At 41.2% G+C, this 22933-nt stretch overlaps 1 protein-coding gene and 1 pseudogene across 1 annotated transcript; one reads left to right on the forward strand and one right to left on the reverse strand.

Moving 5' to 3' along the window:
• The first annotated feature begins 1130 nt into the window (after positions 1–1130).
• On the forward strand, positions 1131–11495 carry ZNF24 (zinc finger protein 24). The gene is made up of 4 exons (XM_061399605.1): positions 1131–1243; positions 3115–3613; positions 3845–3992; positions 5915–11495. The coding sequence occupies exons 2-4, from the start codon at positions 3194–3196 to the stop codon at positions 6451–6453; spliced, it is 1107 nt and encodes a 368-aa protein (XP_061255589.1). The 5' UTR covers positions 1131–1243; positions 3115–3193; the 3' UTR covers positions 6454–11495.
• LOC133237401 (small ribosomal subunit protein uS2B-like) lies at positions 7785–22005 on the reverse strand (annotated as a pseudogene).
• Positions 22006–22933: the final 928 nt, after the last annotated feature.

Here is a 22933-nt window from a genome sequence, read left to right on the forward strand (position 1 = left end):
GATACTGTGGTGAATAAGACAGGCACAGTCTCTGCCTTATGGACAAAAGCAAAACAAACAAACAAAAAAACAGAGAAGTGAATAAATGAGATCACTTCTACCCAGTGCTATGAGAGTGGGGAGGCTTCCAGGAGGAAAGGTGGTCAGGAAGGCTGAGGATCCTGACCGCAATGAACCTACAGAGCTGGAGAGTGGGGGTGGGGATAGGGAAGAGACTAGTGGGGCCTTACAGGAAAATGTAAGGAATTTTTATGTCATAATTAAGGCAGTAGGGGAAAATTCCCCTGGAGGACGAAATGGCAACCCACTCCAGTATTCTTACCTGAAAAATCCCAAGGACAGAGCAGTTTGGCCGGATAGAGTCCATAGGGTGGCAAACACAACCGAGCAACGGAGCACAAGCAGGAGTAAGGCAGTTAGGGATCCATTATATGTATTTACATAGGGGAATTAAGTTGTCTGATTTCTGGTTTTAAACGATCACTTTGGCAGCTGCTTTGTAATATAAACTGTCAAGCCTCAAGTCAGAAAATGACCACGCATTCTGCAAATTCAATGTGAGCTCACTGCCAAAGCTCTTGGTTAAGAGTCTCATCTTGTTTCCCTGACAAGTAAACTGGTCATAATAAAGTTGTATGGCATAGCAAGTAGTTGGCAAAGGTGAGAGTCATGCCTTGGTTTCAAATCTTGCTTCCCACTTACCAGTTATGAGCACTCGGCAAGCTATTTACTTGTGCCTCGATGATCTCAGCTGTGAAATGGGAATAACAAAAGTTCTTACTATCTCAGCGTTGTTGTGAAAATTGAAATTACTTGTAAAGCACGGTGATAGTGCCTGGTACAAAGTAATTAACATTCATAAATATTCATAATACTTCTTTCAGAGAACTACTGTGACGATCACATGACATAATGCATGTGAAAAGGCTTATGAAACCGTAAAGACTGTCTTAGTGGCAGAATTCTTTCTTTTCCTTGTCTTTCAAGCGGAACCCAGAAGGCTGGGATACTGGGGGAGGAAGGCGCGAGGCCAAGCGCAGCCTCAAAGCAGTCATTGTCGTTGGACAGCCCTTCCCCCGGCGCAGAGCGCATCTCCATGGCAACGTGGGGCTTCGCCTCCCCCCGCCTCCTGGGGCCCACAGACCGGAAGCAGTCCGCGCCGGGGGCTGCTGGGAAACGGCTTGTGAGCGGCGTTTCTGCGTCGGACGAGGACAGCGAAGCGGCTGTGGTTCCCGAGCCCGAGGTTTGCGCGAGTAGGGGGGAAGGGTGTGAGAGAGACGCTGGCCTGGGGGCTGCAGACTGCTTGACAAGAGTCAGCGAAGAAGCCTGGCGGGAACCTTCCTCGGCTTCTTCCAGAGGCGCGGGGGACAGGCCGCGGTCTCCGTGCCCGGCAGTTGTGGGACGGGCAAGGGAAGACAGAAAGCCAGATAGGGCTTTCAGCACCCTCGAAGAGTCCTCCATCCCTTGTGTCCTTCGCGACCCCCGACTTCCCCTCCCCCATCAGCCGGTTTTGTTCTATTTCGAGGCCCTGGAATCTCGCGGAGAGTTCTGGGATTCTTTTCGGGCGGAGGTGGGAGTGGGCGGGCCTCGCGCGGGGCCTGCCGGGACTTGTAGTTCAGCCGGCCGCGGGCGGAAGTGCCGAGGCTCGTTTGCTGTTGTGGCCGGGTGGCATTCGGTCTGAGGAAAGCCGCCGCCGCGAGTGCGGGGAAAGGGGGCTGAAGTTGTTGGGGTGGGGGCGCAGTTCGCAGCGGCACTCTGCAGGATTGCGTGGGGAGGTCACCTGGGACGGGGCTCTCCGCCCAAAGACGGTCGGGACCGCGGGCCTGCGCTCGCCGCACCTCCTCACATCCCACTGCCAGGGTGCTGTTTGAGAACGTAAAAAGAAGAGAAATTTCTTTTCTATAGAATGCTTGAGCCGTAGAAAGGTAGGGTCTTGGAATAGAAACAGATCTGTAGGCCAAAGCTACATGTTTATAAGGCCGCCACACTCCAGAGTATTGTATTAAACTTGTGTGTATGTTACCTGATAAGATCTTTTCTGATTCCTAGTTTTGGTAGGGTTACAGGAAGTTTTTGGAAATTAGCTTTCATATTCTGGGGCCTGTATGGGTGCATTGAGCAGCTGCGTGGCTCATTCTTGACGGGTGTTGTAGACAATGGCATGGGCATGACTGTGCAAATACCAAGGAAAGGATCAGAAATAGCACAAGGTTTCCATGAAGGTAGTAACTGTGGAGATTGTGAGTCATTCAGTGTCAGCGGAAGAATCTGCATCACAAAGGTGTTAACGAGAGTTCTTTCCCCTAGAATTTGCTGATTAATGCCTGTCGTTCCTAATTTAAAGGTATTTATGGGGTGGAGAGTAACTGAAAAATAATTAAATTTTATGGCACATAGTGGTTACTTTTTCCAACATTATTATCTATTCCTGAGCAAGTGAATTTTTTTTTAAACGTAGATTTAAAGTCCTAGTAGTTCTTAAACATTTAAAAAATAACCCTTAAACGTTTTGTGAAAAAAATTTTTTAAAACAGATAATAAAAAAGCAGTCCCTGCTTGTGACATGACCTAAGTGTGTCAAGGAACACCAGTATTGAATTATAGATAATGTGTTCAAGGGTCAGATGCATTTAGATAACACTGAGAAGGGCTGGTTTTTAACTTAGATTCTTTTGATTGTTGAAATAAGTTTTGTTGATCTTAGGTTGGCAAACTTTATCTCTAAAGGACCAGGGTAAATATTAAGTTTCTCATGCCCTATAGTGCCTATTGCAACTACTCAACTCTGCTATTGTAGTGTGACAAATGAATAAAATTATTTATGAGACAGATGATTTAATTTCATGTCATTTTCACATGTCATGGAGTGTTCTTTTGATTTTTTTCCAACCATGTACAAGTGTGAAAACTATTCTTAGTATACGCATTGTACAAAAATGGGCAGCAGGCCAGATTTGGCCATGAGCTGTAGTTTGCAAACTTCTGGTTCAGGTTATTTATTGATTGGAATTTTTAATCTAGTAAAAGAATACATTTTTATTTCCTTTAATCATTCTGTGTCCAGGTTCTTAGAATGTTTAGTCATTTATATATTTTTCATTTCTTGTGTCTCAGGAGTGCCTGTGAAGAAAACTGGGTATTTCCCTAAGGTATCTTGCCTTGATTGTCTTTCCTTGAAGTATTATAAATCAGGATGTCTGCACAGTCAGTGGAAGAGGATTCAATACTTATCATCCCAACTCCAGATGAAGAGGAAAAAATTCTAAGAGTGAAGTTGGAGGAGGATCCTGATGGTGAAGAGGGGTCGAGTATCCCCTGGAACCATCTTCCTGACCCGGAGGTTTTCCGCCAGAGATTCAGGCAGTTTGGATACCAGGATTCACCTGGGCCCCGGGAAGCTGTGAGCCAGCTTCGAGAACTTTGCCGTCTGTGGCTCAGGCCAGAGACACACACAAAAGAACAAATCTTGGAGCTGGTTGTACTGGAGCAGTTTGTTGCCATCCTTCCCAAGGAGCTACAGACTTGGGTTCGAGAGCATCATCCAGAGAATGGAGAGGAGGCGGTGACAGTCCTGGAGGATTTAGAGAGTGAACTAGATGACCCTGGACAGCCAGTAAGTTTCCCGTGTTAGGAGCACTGGCATAGCAGTATTCACAGCTTCTGAATTAGTTCCACTCAACTAAGTTAGAATTATGTTTATGCTTCCCCTCCCCCCCTTTATTGTTTATGCTGCTTTGCCCTCTAGGCCTCTGCAGCATATGTTTTGTATGTTTTCTTTGGTGTGTGTTTTAGTTTTGATTCTCATCAAATTCCTTCTCAACTGAACCAATTCTATCATTTCCAGGTTTCTCTTCGGCGACGAAAACGGGAAGTGTTAGTGGAGGAGATAGTATCTCAAGAAGAAGCTCAGGGATTACCGAGTTCTGAGCTTGATGCTGTGGAAAACCAGCTCAAGTGGGCATCCTGGGAGCTCCATTCCCTAAGGCACTGTGGTGAGGACCGGAACTCTGTGTGGGCTGGAGAGTGAGAGTGTGGCCCTTTTGTCCAGAACTCTGCTTATTTTTACTGGGAGCAGGGAGGGGGAATAATCACCTTCACCTGATTGCTTAGACATAGACACATTGTAGGATTTCTATTCTTATGTGATAACAATTGGTTTGCTAACCTTGAGTCTTTTATTCTTCAACATAACATCATCAACCTTTTCTTTGCTTTTATGTCTGTCTTTGAAGGCCTCCCCATTTCTGGTGGGCATTTGACTTACTCTGAGCCATAACCCACCGGTAGACCAGGTCCCTCTCTATTGCTTATTTGCCACCTGTTTCACATCATTCCAGTTTCCTACCTAGTACCCTTGGTATAATAAGCTTGCTTCTTCAAATCTAGTTTTTTTGTTTGTTATCACCAAAATCTTTTAGAGTTTTCAGCTTTTTTGGTTTTTCTTCAACATAAGTACAGAAAAATTAAATGGAAAGATTGTTCACTAATGCCATTCTTTCCCAGCATCTTGGCAGTTAATGCCACATACTTATTTATTTTGATACAATCCTGTATATTCCTAAACCTGCTAGATCTCTTTTTCATATTTATAGGAATTAAAATGAAATTTTGTTTGCGACTGCTTTGGGCATCATTTCTTGAGGTAGTTGAAGGTAATGCTAGTGCGAGCCAGATGAGTCCTGAGTTCTGCCCCTTTGAATTATGGGGTGTTCTTCTCTGCAGTAAAGTTTGAGAACCAGTATCTTTGGTTGTTGGAGGTGGCATCTTCCTGGGTGGCAAACTTCTCCCTTGCTTGAATTGTAGAATAGACTTAATTCTTGCCTCTTTAAACTGTAGAATAGAATAATTCTCACCTCATTTCAGCGTTCTGGTCTTTACCACACTTGGGAACTAAATTCTTTCTGTGCCATTTGTCACCTTCACACTCACTTCTCTGTTATTCAAGTCTTCAGACCTCACTAATCTCTGACTCGTCAGTGTCTCTTTGTCAGCTTTCTTTTCTATCTCTTTCTTAATCATTTGTTACAGACTTTCTCACTATGTACAAGTTTTTTGAGTGCTTCTGCTCACCCTTTAGTAACTATTCATCAAAGCTTGAAGTTTCAGGAAGGTCTTAAATGAGACTTACTCATACCACTCCTGCCTATAGGTAGATGATGGTACCTCATGTTGGTAATTCAGGCTGTTCTTTCACTGTGCATATCTTAACAGGCCTAGAAGTCACAGCTCATCTTAATACCATGACAAATACCAAATACAGCAAGTTGCTTTTATAGGAAAACTTCAGTCATTAAAAGGGCCTTGAATTTGTAAGTGTCGTGTCCCAAGTTAACACAGGATGCTCCCGGCTTACCTTCAGCTGCTGCTTGTCTGGACTGCTGTATTCTCCTTGTAATCTAACTTGGCTTTGACCTGCCTTGTCTTGCTCATTTTAGAAAAATCACTGTCTGACAGATTGGTTACTTACACTTTGTATTTTGATATAATTTCTCCCTTTTTCAAAGCAAAACAATGTGACTCCCTGATGGCAAATTTTGATTTATTTTTCTCCTGACCTTAGCTGCATCTCTGTGTCTCCTAACAAACTTAGACTCTGAAACATCTGTAGTTTTTCCACCCTTCGATTTTTGACCACCATTGTGTAACCCACTCCCTGTGCTACCACTCACTAGTATACAGCCTTTTAATTCCTCATATGTTCTCATGCTCTCACCTCATTAATCTCATAATCAGTTGTTTTCATTTTTTTTCTTTTTTGAGAGTAGGCAGTATCATCACCAGTTTCATAGTGCTGTTTATAGACATATACAAGCTATTTACTTCTAGTTCATTTTTTTAAACTTTTTTTTTTCTTCAGTTGTCTGTCCTCCCAGAATAGGAAGTAAGTGATATTTACATTTTCTGTTTATTTCAGATGATGATGCTAGGACTGAAAATGGAGCTCTAGCTCCAAAGCAGGAGATTCCTTCAGCAGGAGAATCTCATGAAGTTCCCGGCACTCTCAATATAGGTGTTCCTCAAATCTTTAAATATGGAGAAACCTGTTTCCCTAAGGGCAGATTTGAAAGAAAGAGAAATCCCTCCCGAAAGAAACAGCATATATGTGACGAATGTGGGAAACACTTCAGTCAGGGCTCAGCCCTTATTCTTCATCAGAGAATCCACAGTGGGGAGAAACCCTATGGATGTGTTGAGTGTGGGAAAGCATTCAGCAGGAGTTCCATCCTCGTGCAGCACCAGAGAGTCCATACTGGAGAAAAACCTTACAAATGTCTCGAATGTGGAAAAGCCTTTAGCCAGAATTCTGGGCTTATCAATCACCAGAGAATCCATACTGGGGAAAAACCTTATGAATGCGTTCAGTGTGGGAAATCCTATAGTCAAAGCTCAAATCTTTTTAGACATCAGCGAAGACACAATGCAGAAAAACTTCTCAATGTTGTGAAAGTTTAAGAAATTTAAAAAAAAAAAGTCAGCACTCAGGTCTTTTTCTTCTGAAATGAAGACAAAATTAAAAACATGAAATGACATAGTTTTCCTATAGACTGTTAGAAAATCCACTGGGAAATGTAGAAAATCTTTACCCACTATTATTATCTTGAAAGGAATGGTGTCATACCTGCCTAGAAACTGAAATTTTAAACTTAATTCAGGTGTTAATGCCTAATCTTCCATGTGATATTTCTTATTATTTTTCCTAATGATGAGCTACCTGATCTTTGTCCCTTTGTTACAAAGTTTGCTTCTTAGACAGATACATTATTTGTGTTGGTCATCTTGGTCATCGAAATGTTCTTTGCAAGGATACATTCCCTTCTGCATTGAAAAGCAACATAAGAATTACAAAATCTGAAAACTGAAACCACTTTTTCCAAATTTACCTGTTTCCTTTTACCTAATTTGAATATGCATTTTTGAAAATAGAAGATAAAAGGTGACCAAAAACCAGAGTGAAATGAGCCTTAAAACTCAGATAAGAAGTGACGGTTGATAAAACATCAAAAAGTGACTGGGATACCTAGATTGGGGAAGACTGACAAATACTTTGATCCAATAATTGAAGTGTATCAAGAATTTATTCTAGGTATAATCTGCCTGCTGGAAAACTCAAAAATAGCTCATCCTACCTGTAATTGAGAAGCAGCCCACTCATGAAAATAATGTCTACTCATGTATCATTAGAAAGTGAACAGTTTAAACAAACAGTTGTAAAGCTTTGAAGGTAGAAATTATAACACTAGGGGAGGATCTGTAGTGAATGGCAGTGTTGAAGGGCAAATGTAAACGAGTAATGGTCTGTCTTGGCTTTTAGAAAACAAAAGAAGATCTAAGTCGTTATTTTTCTTTCACTTTTGTTGAGGACAGGAAAATCCCTGATAGGTGGGGAACAAGGTATCAGGGTTTTGATTTTACTCTTTTGGTACAAAAGGGTTGAACACCAAGCTAACAGAGCAGCCATGGGTTTATTATTAAATTTTCTACCAACAAGGCACTGTGCTAGGTACTGTAACCCTGCCACGGGTAGGTAGGTATTCTTCCACTGTAAGTCACTGGGGGTTGGTATAAAGCTGTTTCCTGTGAGTTAGCCGCTCCCCCCACCCCAATCTAAGTAGTCTTGGGGTTGGGGGGTCACCTCTGAGATTCCTAGAGCCATAGTTCTCTTACCAGGGTGTTGTATTGGGGAAAGGAGGACTCAGCTCAAAGAGCTAGCCAGCTCGTCAGCAATCTTCAGAGGTGAGTCCAAGATAACTATCACAGTTTGGAAGTTTATGGGTCTTTTATTAAAAAAAAAAAACTAATCAATCTCTAGTAGTATTGAGGTTGTACTTAACATATTAGGTTGAATGGATTGTTCTATTTAAAAAAGAACTAGGCTATTAACAACTAGTTTATTAATCGTCAGAGTTGGTGGAGCTTTTTTTAATTTTAAGTCTTAACACATTTTTAAAAAAATGTATAAAAGTAATAACATGGTAGTAGTAGGATTATATACTCCTTGGTTGAGAATCCCAAATACTGTGGTTCTGTTTAGTGGAAAACTCTGGAAGTTAAAATATATAGAATATGAGAAAAGGCTTTTTTATAGTGGGCATAATTGTGTGAAAAATGACCCATGTGAATAAAAATATTACGTATTTCCAGAGTTTTGGGATACATCTGGTGCTTGGATCAAATTAAAAAATGGAAGGTGCGATTTGCATGAGGCTGTTAAAAAGCAGAGTAATAAATGCAAGGCTAGCTGGTGGAGAAGTGAGGCAGAATGGAGCTTGTTTATAGAATTTTTTGATAATTATAAGAAATGTGCTTTATAGATTAAGATTTATTGAAGTATAAATATGTAGTAATGATATAATGTATTTTAAGTTATACAAGAATATGTAGGGACTTTTGTTTGGGTCTTTTTCTCTTTGTGGCTAAGAGGAAACAAGTCAGAGTCCAATAAAGCTATGAATTCCTCTGCTCTAAGATAAAACGGTCTTGGGTTGATTGATTTATTTATAACTGGCTTCTTTCCAAGTAGGTTCTGAAGTGGCATATTTGGAATACTGCTGGGATGACAGAATTCTTTTATCAGAGTAGGTAAGAATGGAGTAACCTCTTGGTGGTCAGAGTTTCATGGTTTTTTAGATCTTCTGCTTTTCCTGTATACAAAGAAGCTTCCCTGTGGTACATTCGTCATAAATGCCAAAGATGTTTGGTGTAATGTGAGAACTTAGAAAAAAGTATTAGAGTTGGCAAATGTGAGTTTGTCTTGTCATCTCTGATACCTGTGTGTTGTTTAAGAAGGATTCTGAGACTAAGGCAAGGCTCTGGGGGGAAAATGGACTGGACGCCAGAAAACTGGGTGATGATACACATTAAAGGGAAATGATTGTGTACTCCCCATCTCTGGTTATCCAGTGCTCTGTGATTTCGTCTGGACTTTTCATTTATGTCCACTCAGATGATCATAGTTGGCAAATCTGGGGGGTGCCCAGCTTTTGATGAAGTGGTGATCTAGCATTGCCAAGCAGTGGCATCTGTTGGGTTTGCAAATGAGCAGTCATTATTAACAGCAAGCAGACTGCTTATGCCTGACCAATAGCCACTGAGCACTTGCTCATTACTGCGAAATTTTCTTTTGATTTTCTTGGAGGTTGAACTCTCCACATTCACAACCAGTTGGCACTTGATCATTTAGCAGTAGGTCTGTCACATTTGTGTAAGTTGCAGGGAGGGTTCTATGTACTGAAATAATCTGCATGCCAGTCATTGGGTTAGACACTACCCATCTCCCTTAGATTTGTAGACTAGGAAAGCAAGATTTAGAGATCGCGTGACTTGCATGTGGCCAGTTAGAGCTAAAACTCAAATCTAGTTCTGTGAACTCCAGGGATGTATTTTTTTTCACAATGCAATGAATGATGGCTATTAAACCTTGATTGGTAAATTTTATGCTTTTATCTTATGGTTAGCAAATATAAAGGCTATTAAAACATACTTGTTTGACTTTTCTACAGTGCAGAAATACAAAATGAAAAAGGACATATCTTTTTATGGTCTAAATTGACAAGTAATAATTATTTGGTTTGCTCTTCTTCCAGACTTAGGCATATACATAATTAAGCAAAAACGTGTTAATAGCTGACAGTTGTCACTGTACACAGACACTGTTGGAAGCGCTTTACCATGGATTAACTCTTAATCCCCCCACCAACCATATGAGCTAGGTACATATCCCCATTTTACATGTACTGCACTGAAAATTGCCTCCTCTCCCTCCCACTTGGATGTAGACTTTTATTTTTTTATGGCTACATACTAACCCATTGAATCAATACGCTATAACTGGGACTTCCCAGGCAGTCCAGTGGTTAAGACTCGGCACTCCCAATGCAGGGGGCACAAGTTCAGTCCCTGATTGGGGAACTAAGATCCCACATGCCACAGCACAGCCTAAAAAAATATGCTGTAACTCGTTAGACAACCCCTACTGGTAGGTAATTTCATTAGTTCCATTTTTTTTTTTTATTACAAAGAAAGGTAGAGTTAACATCCGTATATATTTTGCTGCCTCTGTGGGTATTTCTGTAGCGTAAATAGCCAGAAGCAGATTTATTGGGTCAGGAAATGTACATATTTAACATTTGGAGAAATACCATGAGAAAAGATTGTACCACTTTGCAACTCCATCACTAGTTAAGAGTGCCTCTTTGCCTACACTCCCAACAACCCTGAATCCTTCAATGTGTTTGCTCTTTTTTTTTTGTTAATAAGGAGAATTATCTTTTTATACTTTATTTGCAAATAGACTTTTTATTTCCAATTGTGAATTGCATTTTCCCATTTTTAATTATGAAAATATAAATGACTACCATCTCAGTGTATAAAACTTTTATATAGGAGCGAAGAGAGACCCTTTTCTCCAGCATTTCCTATCACATTCCACTGCCCACAGTTGAGTATGCATTCATCTAATCTCCTTTCCATAATTCCCATGTGAATATGCATATACATATAAATGCCATTTTTACATAAATAGGATATATTATGTATTGTTCTGCAGCTTGCTTTTTTTTTGTCTCGAAAACCAATCCTGAGGTCTTTAAATCTCCTTAATGGTTGAATAATATTCAATACTATGAAAATACCATTATTTAACTGTTCCCTTATTTTTTCTTTTGCTATTACATTGCCAAAGTAAACATCTCTTTCTTATCTTTATGCATGTGTGTGAGTATTTTTTTAGAGTGGAGTAGAAGGTAGATTGTTGGGTCTATCAGATTGTTACCAGATTGTCTATCAGGGAACAATCTGATAGTAGACCCACCTTAGCCTTCCAAAAGGCCTTCATGACTTTCTGTTTTCACCAACTGTATGGAAAGTGTTCATTTCCCCATAAAGCTTTACCTGCACTTGATAATTTTTATCTGATGGGCAAAAAAGAGAGGATCATTTTACATTTTCCTGATTAATGGCAAGGTTGAGGTTATTTTCATATATTTATTGGCCATTTATAGTTTTATCATGGATAGTTTGTATCCTTCACCTGCTTTTCTCTTGAGTTATGTGTGGATATATGTTGTTTCTGTTCAGCATCTCTTTCCCCGTCTTGTGATAACAGTAAATATTGTGGGGAGCCCATTCCCTGTGGCTTAGGAGAGTACATTACCAGGTCAGGCCTTCCTGAGTCCCACAGCTCCTTTGCCACAGTGATTAAAGAATGGGCGTGTAACCCAAGTCAGGCTAAAGAATACCCTCAATGGAACTTCTGCTGGAACTCTTGGAAAGAACGCTCATCAGAGATCCCACGAACTAAGGACTGTGTAAGCCTGAAAATTTGTACTATGTGGAAAGAGTCTGAGGGGAAACTCAGAGGCTAGCAGAAAGGAATGAGATCTAAGTTCTAATGTCATTTTTCTGGAGGCCCTAGATCCAGCTGTGCCTAAAGCCTGCCCTACCTCTGGACTTTAACGTTTTGTGAGCCAATAAAGTCCCTTTCTTGTTTAAAATAATTGAATTGGGTTTCTGTCCTGATTAATATAGGTTGTTTGTATTTTCTTACTGATTTGTAGAAAACCTTTGTAATTTTAAATTCTAGACTTATACTTTATGCACTACATAAGTTAATAAAATTAGCATGGCCTTCCATGATGTGGCCTCTGTCAGCCTCTGCCATTTGTTACTCTACTCTTGTCTACATCACACAGCACATTCATGTACTTTAAATTCCAACAATAACTGAACACATTGGGAATGTCTATAGATAAAAAACATCACACAGTCAAGTCCTTGGCATTTCTCTTCCTATCCTTCTTACAGATTCATTAACTTGGGACCCAGACTGGGGATTACACTGCTGAGTCTATGCTGTACCCACCTCCAGCCATCACTCTTAGGGTGTTCCCCCACAAACATCCCCTATATGTGACTTGGAACTCCTTCCCATGTCCTCCATTTCCTTACCTCCCCACAATGTGGTTTTCTGGGATCCTTTTTAAAAAATTCTCAGGCCTGTGAATTTGAAGTTGCTCAGGCCCAAGACTGCCCTGGGGTTTATTGCTATTGGAAACTACAGATGGCATTCTAGGCATGGGAACAGCAAGTATGAAGAATTTGATGTAGGAGCATTGCCTGATTTGTTCAAGAGACAAGGCCAGTGGGGCTGGAGCAGAGTGAAATGGGTGAATGTAGTGGGTGAAACCAGAGAAAGGAGTTAAGGGTGGAGAGTAGGGCCAGATCATGGGATACTTGGTTAGCCACTGGCGAGAACTATGAATGAGATGGAAAGCTCAGAGGTTTTGGGCAAAGGAGTGTAATGAGTAGGTGCTGAGACTAGAATAAAGTGTCCCAACTAGTTTCTTTAAATTCGTAAAAAGTTTCTCTACATATTTTTATGTAAATCTGTAATAATATAAACTAATATATAGCTACATGAGAAAATCTTAGAAATAAAAAGCATTCCAAAAGTAACCCATGAGTCCACAATCCTAGTATTATCCCAGTAACAATTTTATGTTGTGTCTACACCTATAAAAATGCACTCTGTATACCTGTCTCGGTCTCTACTTACCATACTGTGTTTACAACAGAAAGAAAAATCTAGAAAGCAGTAAACAAAGTCCATATCTTCGTTTCTTAGTGCCACTTTTCGTCAACTGTGGATCAACTGTGCTTCTACCTGAGGCTGCCCTCTGTTGGGTCTAAGCCACCCTCAAACCTCAAAGGCATGCTCTAGTAATCCTTACCTCTTGCATTATAAAGTTTTCCTCTCTTTGAATTTTTTGAATTAGCATGCAAATATCCTTTTATAAAACCATCACAAAATCCTTCAGACCAAGATGACTAAATCTAACCTGCCTGAGCAAGTACAATATTAGACAAAATGTATCAGAAGCAAAGAATAGGAGAGAGGAGATCCTGAAATGGGAAATGCGAGGCAAATTTGGGGCTTCCCTGATGGCTCAGATGGTAAAGAATCTGCAATGCAGGAGACCTGACTTCGACCCCTGAGACGGGAATGCAACCCACTCCAATATGGCCTGGAGAATTCCATGGACAGTTCCATGGGATCCTAAAGAGTGGGACACGACTAAGCAACTAACACTTCTAACTTTCACTGCCTGTGGCCTTTCAGGCCACAGCACAGGGAGAGAGAACTCAAGCAGAACCTGGCAGTCTCCCTCAATGAGAAGATGGAGCAGGGGGCCCTGAGAGGTCAAGGGACTAGCTTTTGCAGGGTGGAGTACCAAAGAAGAGAGCTAAACGTTGGAGATCTGTAGAGGGTCCTTCACAAGCATTCAGCTGAGTGGAAACTATCTGAGGTAGAGGAAAGAACCATCCAGAATAATTAGGGGGGGAAATCACTGGAATTCAATGGCCAGGAATAGTACCATCAGGCAGAGCAGAAAGCCTTAAAAGTGACAGGACATCTGTTAGAGCTGTGGTTCTCAAAAGAGGGCAGTTTTGGCGCACACACACCTTCCTGTCCCCCCACCCCCCACTCTCACAGGAGGCAATTGGTGACTTCTGGAGACAGTTTTGGTTTTCACAGCCAGAGGAGATGAACCTATACTGGCATCTAGTGGGTGGAGGCCAGAGATGCTGCTGCTGCTGCTGCTGCTGCTAAGTCACTTCAGTCTCTGTGCACCCCCATAGACAGCAGCCTACCAGGCTCCCCTGTCCCTGGGATTCTCCAGGCAAGAACACTGGAGTGGGTTGCCATTTCCTTCTCCAATCCATGAAAGTGAAAAGCGAAAGCGAAGTTGCTCACTTCACTAAGACTTCACTAAGACTCTTAGTGACCCCGTGGACTGCAGCTAAACATTCTATAATGAATCATCTGGCCTTAAATGTCAGTAGTGCTGAGGTTGAGAAACTCTGGGTCCAAAATGTAGTCTTACCTCCATAGGAGAAAAATGAACCCTAGACAACACTGCCTGAAAGATATTTAATAGCAAGACCTAATAGGATAAAACTAAGTAATTTAAACACATCCAAGAACAAAGCTCAAGAATATACATATATTAAAAATACTTAGCACCCAACAGCATACAATACACAATGACTGGCATCCAATAAAAAATTGGGTAACTCACATCACGCAAAGAAGCAGGAAAATGCAACCATAATAAGAAAAACCACTCAAATTGATCCAGAAGTGACAATTAGACAAGCTCATTAAGACAGTTATTAAACTGTATTCCATATGATCAAGAAGCTAAGGAAATACAGAACATGCTCAGTAGCAACATGAAATCTAAGAAAAACAACCAAATCAAGCTTTTGGAGATGAAAGCTACAATATCAGATTCTTTTTTAAAAAAAGCACAGATGGGATTAATTGTGGATTAAACATACTAGAAAAAAAAAATTACCGTAGGTAAGACATAGCAAAAATCATTCAAAATGAAAAAAAGGAAAAGAAAATACTGAGAAAAAATGAACAGAGCTGCAGTACAGTATTGGAGAATGGCACCCCACTCCAGTACTCTTGCCTGGAAAATGCCATGGACGGAGGAGCCTGGTAGGCTGCAGTCCATGGGGTCGCTAAGAGTCAGACACGACTGAGTGACTTCACTTTCACTTTTCACTTTCATGCATTGGAGAAGGAAGTGGCAACCCACTCCAGTGTTCTTGCCTGGAGAATCCCAGGGACAGGGGAGCCTGGTGGGCTGCCGTCTATGGGGTCCCAAAGAGTCAGACACGACTGAAGCGACTTAGCAGCAGCAGGCAGCAGCAGCAGCAAGGTGAGGGGAGAAAGGAACAGAGAAATATTTCAACAAATTATTTCTGGGACACAGTTTTTACAGGTAAATTTTTAGCCATGAAATATATTAGAAAAAAAGTCTTGATTTAATTACTTCAGCTTCCACTTTAAGAAACCAGAATAAGAATAAATTAAGCCCAAAGTAAATAGAAGAAAAGAAAGACTAGATTGGAAATCAACAGAAAACAAAAATAAGGAATCAATTTCTATACTCTATTTAAACCAAAAGCAACTTTTTAAAAAGAACAAGATAAACTTCTAAGCCAAAGTGATCAGGAAAAAAAAAAAAAGATGCAAATTATATCAGGAATGAGAGGTGTGACATTACTGAATATTAAACTAATTCTCCAAATAAAGAGTAGTAATCAAGTTTGCTAAACTCCATATGCTGGTTCCAGTACTAACTTACTGTTTGAGCTGTCAGCAGTATTTTGCATAATTGACATTTTCATTTGGCTTCAGGAACAATACACTTGGTTTTTCTCTACCTTGTGGGACATGTCTTCTCAGTCTCAATGCTGGTATTTCCTCAACTCTCTAGCCTTCAGTATGTTGGAGTGCCTGAGGGGTCAGCATTCAAGTCTCTGGTTTTCTACCTATGTTCACTTCCTAGGATCTCATCTGGTCTTCAGTTCAGTTCAGTTCAGTTCAGTCGCTCAGTCATGTCTGACTCTGCGACCCCATGAATCACAGCAAGCCAGGCCTCCCTGTCCATAACCAATTCCCAGAGTTCACCCAGACTCACGTCCATCGAGTCAGTGATGCCATCCAGCCATCTCATCCTCTGTCGTCCCCTTCTCCTCCTGCCCCCAATCCCTCCCAGCATCAGTCTTTTCCAGTGAGTCAACTCTTTGCATGAGGTGGCCAAAGTACTGGAGTTTCAGCTTTAGTGTCATTCCTTCCAAAGAAATCCAAAGGCTGATCTCCTTCAGAATGGACTGGTTGGATCTCCTTGCAGTCCAAGGGACTCTCAAGAGTCTTCTCCAACACCACAGTTTAAAAGCATCAATTCATCTGGTCTTAGGTCTTTACAACTAGTATCTAGGATTCCAAAATCTATTCTAGCCTTGACCTCTTCCCTGAATTACAGGTTCATAAATCCCTTTGCCTACCAGATATCTCTATTTTGATGCCTACTTTAATCTGGGTTCCCAAGAAAACAGAGCCTAAAATTAAACCTTATTGTTAATTCTTTATTGCATGCCTGCCTGCTCAGTTGTGTCAGATTCTTTGCAACCCCCTGGACTGTAGCCTGCCAGGCTCCTCTGTCCATGGGATTTCCCAGGCAAGAATACTGGAGTGGGTTGCTATTTCCTCCTCCAGGGGATCTTCCTGATCCAGGGATGGAACCTGGGTCTCCTGTGTCTCCTGCATTTGCAGGTGGGTTCTTTTCCTTTATTGGGGTGGTGCAATCTCAGAACATGATGACTGAAGGTAAGTGGGTAGTGAGGCAGGGAAAAAGAAAGGTACAAAGTGGGTGTTACTCTGTGTCTACAGTCAAGGCACAGCTGTTTGCATAGTTTCACTATCTTCAGAGTACACGCAGTATGAACTAGGTCATCTCACCATGGGGTAGGAGGAGGGAGATGACTTTTCTTCAGGCTCCCCTCAGTTTCCACCACAGAACATCAACTCCACACTCCCAGGTGGTATCATTGAGCCCCTCCAGCAGCAGCCACTGGGAAGTCAGGATCCAAGAAAGCACAGCAGCACAGGGGGAGTGTCGGACCAGAGACCCAGGGGGAGTCAGGTGCTCCCTCCACTTGCAGCCTGGCACGGCAACCACAAGGGTGGATGGTGCAGGCAGTCTTCTTAGAGGGTCATCAGTATCAAAGAGCAGAAACCCTGGGGCTTGGAACAGTGATTGATTAGGCATCTTCAACCTAACATGCCCCAAACTTTTAATTTCTCACCAAACATGTAGTTTTCTCGTATCTTATACTGCCATCTTATAAAGTGGCAATTTTATCCTTCCAGTTGCTCAGGCCATAGCCTCCCCATCTCCCTGCTTAACTCAGTTCCCCACAAGGCAGCCAGATCATAGAAACTAGACTATACCATTTCTCTGCTCAAAATCCTCTTTCTCCTTGCGCTGAATGTCAAAGGAACACTGTGCCTGCAACTTCAGTTCAGTTGCTCAGTCATGTCTGACTCATTGCAACCCTATGGACTGCAGCATGCCAGGCCTCCCTGTCCATCACCAACTCTCGGAGTTTACTCACTCATGTCCATTGAGTCAGTGATGCCATGCAACCATCTCATCCTCTGTCGTCCCCTTCTCCTCCTACCTTCAATCTTTCCCAGCATCAGGATCATTTCAAATGAGTCAGTTCTTCCCATCAGGTGGCCAAAGTATTGCAGTTTCAGCTTCAGCATCAGTCCTTCCTGTCCTCTTTTAATTTTATGGCTGCAGTCACCATCTGTAGTGATTTTGAAGCCCCCCAAAATTAAGTCTGTCACTGTTTCCACTTTCCCCATCTACTTGCCATGAAGTGATGGGACTAGATGCCATGATCTTAGTTTTCTGAATATTGAGTTTTAAGCCAACTTTTTCACTTTCCTCTTTCATTTTCATCAAGAGGCTCTTTAATTCTTCTTTGCTTTCTGCCATAAGGGTGGTGTCATCTGCATATTTGAGGCTATTGATATTTCTCCCGGCAATCCTGATTCCAGTTTGTGCTTCATCTAGCCTGGCATTTTGCATGATGTACTCTGCATATAAGTTAAATAAGCAGGGTGACAATATACACCTTGACGTACTCCTTTCCTGATTTGGAACCAGTCTGTTGCTCCATGTCCAGTTCTGACTGTTGCTTCTTGACCTGCATACAGATTTCTCAGGAGGCAGGTCAGGTGGCCTGGTATTCCCATCTCTTTAAGAATTTTTCAGTTTGTTGTGATCCACACAGTCAAAGGCTTTGGCATAGTCAATAAAGCAGAAATAGATGTTTTTCTGGAACTCTCTTGCTTTTTCCATGATCCAGCAGATGGTGGCAATTTGATCTCTGGTTCCTCTGCCTTTTTGAAATCCAGCTTGAACATCTGGAAGTTCATGGTTCACATACTGTTGAAGCCTGGCTTGGAGAATTTTGAGCATCACTTTTTTAGCGTGTGAGATGAGTGCAATTGTGCAGTAGTTTAAGCATTCTTTGGCATTGCCTTTCTTTGGGATTGGAATGAAAACTGACCTTTTCCAGTCCTGTGGCCACTGCTGAGTTTTCCAAATTTGCTTGCATATTGAGTGCAGCACTTTCACAGTATCATCCTTCAGGATTTGAAATAGCTCCCCTGGAATTCCATCACCTCCACTAGCTTTGTTCGTAGTGATGCTTCCTAAGGCCCTCTTGACTTTGCATTCCAGGATGTCTGGCTCTAGGTGAGTGATCACACCATCATGATTATCTGGGTCATTAAAATCTCTTTTGTATAGTTCTTCTCTGTTTTCTCGCCATCTCTTCTTAATATCTTCTGCTTCTGTTAGGTCCATACCCTTTCTGTCCTTTATTGTGCCCATCTTTGCATGAAAAGTTCCCTTGGTATCTCTAATTTTCTTGAAGAGATCTCTAGTCTTTCCCATTCTACTGTTTCCCTCTATTTCTTTGCACTGATCACTGAGGAAGGCTTTCTTATCTCTCCTTGCTATTCTTTGGAACTCTGCATTCAAATGGGCATATCTTTCCTTTTCTCCTTTGCCTGCAAAGTAAGTTGTCTGCAAGTTACTCCTAAACAATGCAGGGAAAAAATTAAAATATATAGAGAGATATATCTGGGTAGATAGAGTAAGTAGGTAGATAATGATAAAGCAAATGTGATAAAATGATATTTGGGGAATCTGGGGGAAGCATATATAGGAATTCTTTGTACTCTTCTTGCAACTTTTCTGTAAGTTTGTTTGAGATAATTCTGAAATTATCTCAAAATTCAAATTTAGAAAAAACAGTAGCCCTGAAAGAGAGAGAGCGAATTACTAAAAGAAAGTCAGGTAAGGTGCTGTTATTGAGAAATTTTAGGGCAGGGAGAGAGAGGAGGAATAATGAGAAAGCAATTATAAATATCCCTTACAGCCATATTTAAAATGAACATGTAGAGCTATGTTTATGATCAGATCAGATCAGATCAGATCAGTCGCTCAGTCGTGTCCAACTCTTTGCGACCCCATGAATCGCAACACGCCAGGCCTCTATATTTCTGGTACAACAAAGGAAAAATTTTCATTTGCCACTGTCAATATGATTTTTAGAACAAAGTACACACATATATAGTACGGCACTCATCAAAATACTCTTGGTCTACTCTTCTCATTAGGTGGCCAAAGTATTGGAGTTTCAGCTTCAGTATCAATCCTTCCAGTGAATATTCAGGGTTGATTTCCTTAGGGTTGACTGGTTTGATCTCCTTGCAGTCCAAGGGACTCTCAAGAGTCTTCTCCAACACCACAGTTCAAAAGCATCAATTCTTTGGTGCTCAGCCTTCTTTATGGTCCAACTCACATCTATCTGTACATGACTACTGGAAAAACCATAGCTTTGACTATACAGACCTTCATCAGCAAAGTGATGTCTCTACTTTTTAATATCCTGTCTAGGCTTGTCATAGCTTTTCTTCCAAGGAGCAAGTGTCTTTTAATTTCATGGCTGCAATCACCATCCTCAGTGATTTTGGAGCCCAAGAAAGTGTCACTGTTTCCACTTTTTCCCCTTCTATTTGCCATGAAGCGATGGGACCAGATGCCATGTTCTTAGTTTTTTGAACGTTGAGTTATAAGCCAGCTTTTTCACTCTCCTGTTTCACCCTCATCAAGAGGTTCTTTAGTTCTTCTTTGCTCTCTGCCATTAGAGTGGTATCATCTGCATATCTGAGGTTGTTGATATTTCTCCCAGCAATCTCGATTCTAGCTTGTGATTCTTTCAGCCTGGTATTAGTGTAAGTTATAAATGATATTGTATAGATTCAGTCTGCCTTCCAGAGAACTGGATCCCAATTCTTTGAAAGAGATTGCTTTTAATGTGCCCTGGAGGCTCAGCTGCAGCTCTTTGACAGCTGCAATGATCAAAGGCCTGAAGGGTGTTCTACGGAGATGTGGAGAGATGGGTGTGTCAACATCCCTGGGAAAGCTGGCCCCTTGTTCTAGTTTCAGAAAGGAAATCTTCCTCTGTAAGGAACATAATCCACAGCTTCCATAAAATTAGTTGGGTAATGTACAGTCTTTTTCTATTACCTTGAAGAGATTGTGTGAGATTTGGTTTTTTTTTTTTTTTTTCATTTACTGTCTGGAAGTATTCCCTGCTGAGATGTCTGGCTTGGAATATTCTTTATAGGGAATATTTAAATTACAGATAATGTCCTTAATAGACATAGAGCTATTCAAATTTTATATTTCTTATTATGTTAATTTTAGATTAATTTTATTTCAGGTAAAATTATTAATCATCCTCCATATTACCCCTGTAATGACTGTAGATCTGTGCTGATGGCCACTTTTGCATTCCTTACATTGACATATGGGACTTCTCTCTCTTTCTTGATTAGTTTTGCTGGGAGAATATCAAATTTAATCTTTTCCCAAAAATGAGCCTTTGGCTTTATTTTCTTTTTAAAATGTTTGCTTTCTAGTTCATTAATTCATGCTCTACTATTTCCTTCCTTTAAAAAAAAAAAACTTTATTTTCCCTCAACTTAATTTCCATGTTCTGTTTAAAGTCTATGAGAGAGTGGTTTAAAACCACTCAGCGGTCTTCCCTCCCCATTCCTGAGCAGTGGGAGCTGCAGACCAGTCTTTAGGAGGGACCTGCTGAGTAGGCACCCAGGGCACCTGTACCCGCAGACCAGTCTGGGATCTCGGGTTGAGCAGCAGTAAACTCAGGAGCTAGAGCTGTCGATCTACACTGAAATGCCTCCTTGGTCACAGCCTTTTCAGCAGCAGCCTGCTCCTCCTCTTCAATCTCTTCTGGGTCTGTGTGGAAGCTGAGATCAGGTGTGACCTCCTGTGGGTGTTCATGAGAGATGATGCCATGCATGTGCACAACTTCCTAGGCCAGCACCCATCACCTCAGACCCACTGAGTGAGCTCCCTTGTTGTTGGAGTGAACGGCGATGCCCACAGGGCGCAGAGTTGAGTCAGTGTTACACAGAGCAGTGGTAGGCAGGTTAACATAAGAGGCCTCTGTGAGAGGCTAGTGGGCAGCCCTAGAATCAGCAACCACCGGAAGTCCCCACTCCCAGAAGACTACCTGAGTCTGGTGAGTGAAATCTCCAGGACTGAAACAGTCAGCAGTAGGAGTGGCCTCAAGGCAGCAGCAAACTTCAGCACAGCTTGGTGGCCAGTATGTCTGGAGGACAGGACACTGACGTTAGCCGAGTTTTCAGTGGCATCAATGGCATGGCACAAGCTGCCAGAACTTTCTCCCAGATTCTCTTCAGATTTATGAGGTAGACGCCATCAATTTTTCCTTTTGTAGATTCACTGTTCCATTTGGAAGTCAACCTAAGTGCTTCCTAAATGGTTCCTTATGTAAGGATTTTTCTTTTTAAAATAGTTTAATTAATTTTTATTTATCTGGCTGCACCAGATCTTTGTTGCGGTGGCATGCAGGATCTTTAGTTGTGGCATGTGAGCTCTTGGTGTGGCATGTGGGGTCTAGCCTCCTGACTAGGGTTTGAACCCAGGCCCCCAGCATTGGGAGCATGGCATCTTAGCCACTGCACCACCAGGGAAGTCCCTATGTAAGGAATTTGAGGACCTCTTCTTCCTGCTTTTGCAGGACATAAAGGGCTCTGGATATGGTGAGTATTTCTCTTTAAATTATGATGAGAAACCTGAACAACCCATATGAATCTCTACTTTCCTTTGGGGCTCCCAGGTGGCTCAGTGGTAAAGAATTCACCTGCAAAGCAGGAGATGCAGGTTCAATCCCTGGGTTGGGAACATCCCCTGGAGAAGCAAACAGCAACCCGCTCCAGTATTCTTGCCTGGGAAATCCCATGGACAGAGGAGCCCGGTGGGCTACAATCTGTGGGGTCACAAAGAGTGACTAAACAGCCATAGCTACTTTCTTTAGATTTACTTGATATTCTTTTTCTAACTTCTGGTGATGGAGACTCAAATCACTAAATTTTAGCCTTTCTCTCTCCCCCTAATACATGCACTGAACGCTATACATTTCTCTTTAATCAAGACTTTAGTTGTATCTTACTTTATCTCTGTGGATAAAGTTGTATTTCACTTTATCCAGATAAAAATACATTCTAATTTCCATTGTTTGTTCCTTTTACCCATGGGTAATTTAAATTGTTTTTCTTAATTTCCAAAGATTTGGGAATTTTTAAAATGTTTATGCTGTTGATTTCTAGCTAGTTTTATTGTTGTATGAAAACATATGCTAAGTCTATGCTAATAAGCAGTCACTAACCAGATGTAGCTATATAAATTAATTAAAATAAATATAATACAGTTCATTAGTCACATAATTTAAGTGTTCAGTAGCCACATGTGGCTAGTGACTACTGTATTGACTCTGGTGTCCATTGTATTGAACAATACAGATAGAACACAGAAAATTCTGTTGCATAGTCTGACTCTAAATGATTTCAATCTGACAAAATTTGTTGAGGCTTGCTTCACAAACCAGCATACGCTCAGTTTTGGAAAATGTTCTCGGTGCACCTAAAAAGAATCAAGTTTCCTGCCATTATTGGTTGCACTGTTATCTATATGTCCATTAGGTAATTTTATTAATCATATTGTCCAAATACACTATATTCTTGGGCATTTTTTCCTGCTTGTTCTCTTTTACTAAGAGATTTGCATAAGTCTCCTACTAAGATTGTAGATTTACCTTTCTCGTTTTAGCTTTGTCAATTTCAGCTTTATATACTGTGAAGCAAAATTGTTAGGTGTATACACATTTAGTATATTTCTATTTTCTTGGTAAACTGTGTCTGGCTTATTTCACATAGTATGATGCCTTCAGTGTTCCTCTATGACATAGTGTGTATCAAAATTTCCTTTCTCTGTAAAGCTGAGTAATATTCTATTGTATTTATATACCACATTTTGTTTATTCATTGTCTGTCAATGGACATTCAGATTGTTTTCAGCTTTTGGCTATTGTCAATAATGCTGCTGTGATCAGTGTACAAATATTTGAGTCCCTTCTTTCAACCATTTTGTGTATATACTCAGAA

The sequence above is a fragment of the Bos javanicus genome, chromosome 24 (genome assembly GCF_032452875.1).
Source record: "Bos javanicus breed banteng chromosome 24, ARS-OSU_banteng_1.0, whole genome shotgun sequence".
Taxonomy (NCBI): domain Eukaryota; kingdom Metazoa; phylum Chordata; class Mammalia; order Artiodactyla; family Bovidae; genus Bos; species Bos javanicus.

Coding starts and splice junctions, on each gene's coding strand:
- ZNF24 (XM_061399605.1), top strand. CDS start 3,194: ATGTCTGCACAGTCAGTGGAAGAGGATTCAATACTTATCATCCCAACT. Junction 3,614..3,844: donor TAGATGACCCTGGACAGCCA/GTAAGTTTCCCG, acceptor TATCATTTCCAG/GTTTCTCTTCGGCGACGAAA. Junction 3,993..5,914: donor CCATTCCCTAAGGCACTGTG/GTGAGGACCGGA, acceptor TGTTTATTTCAG/ATGATGATGCTAGGACTGAA.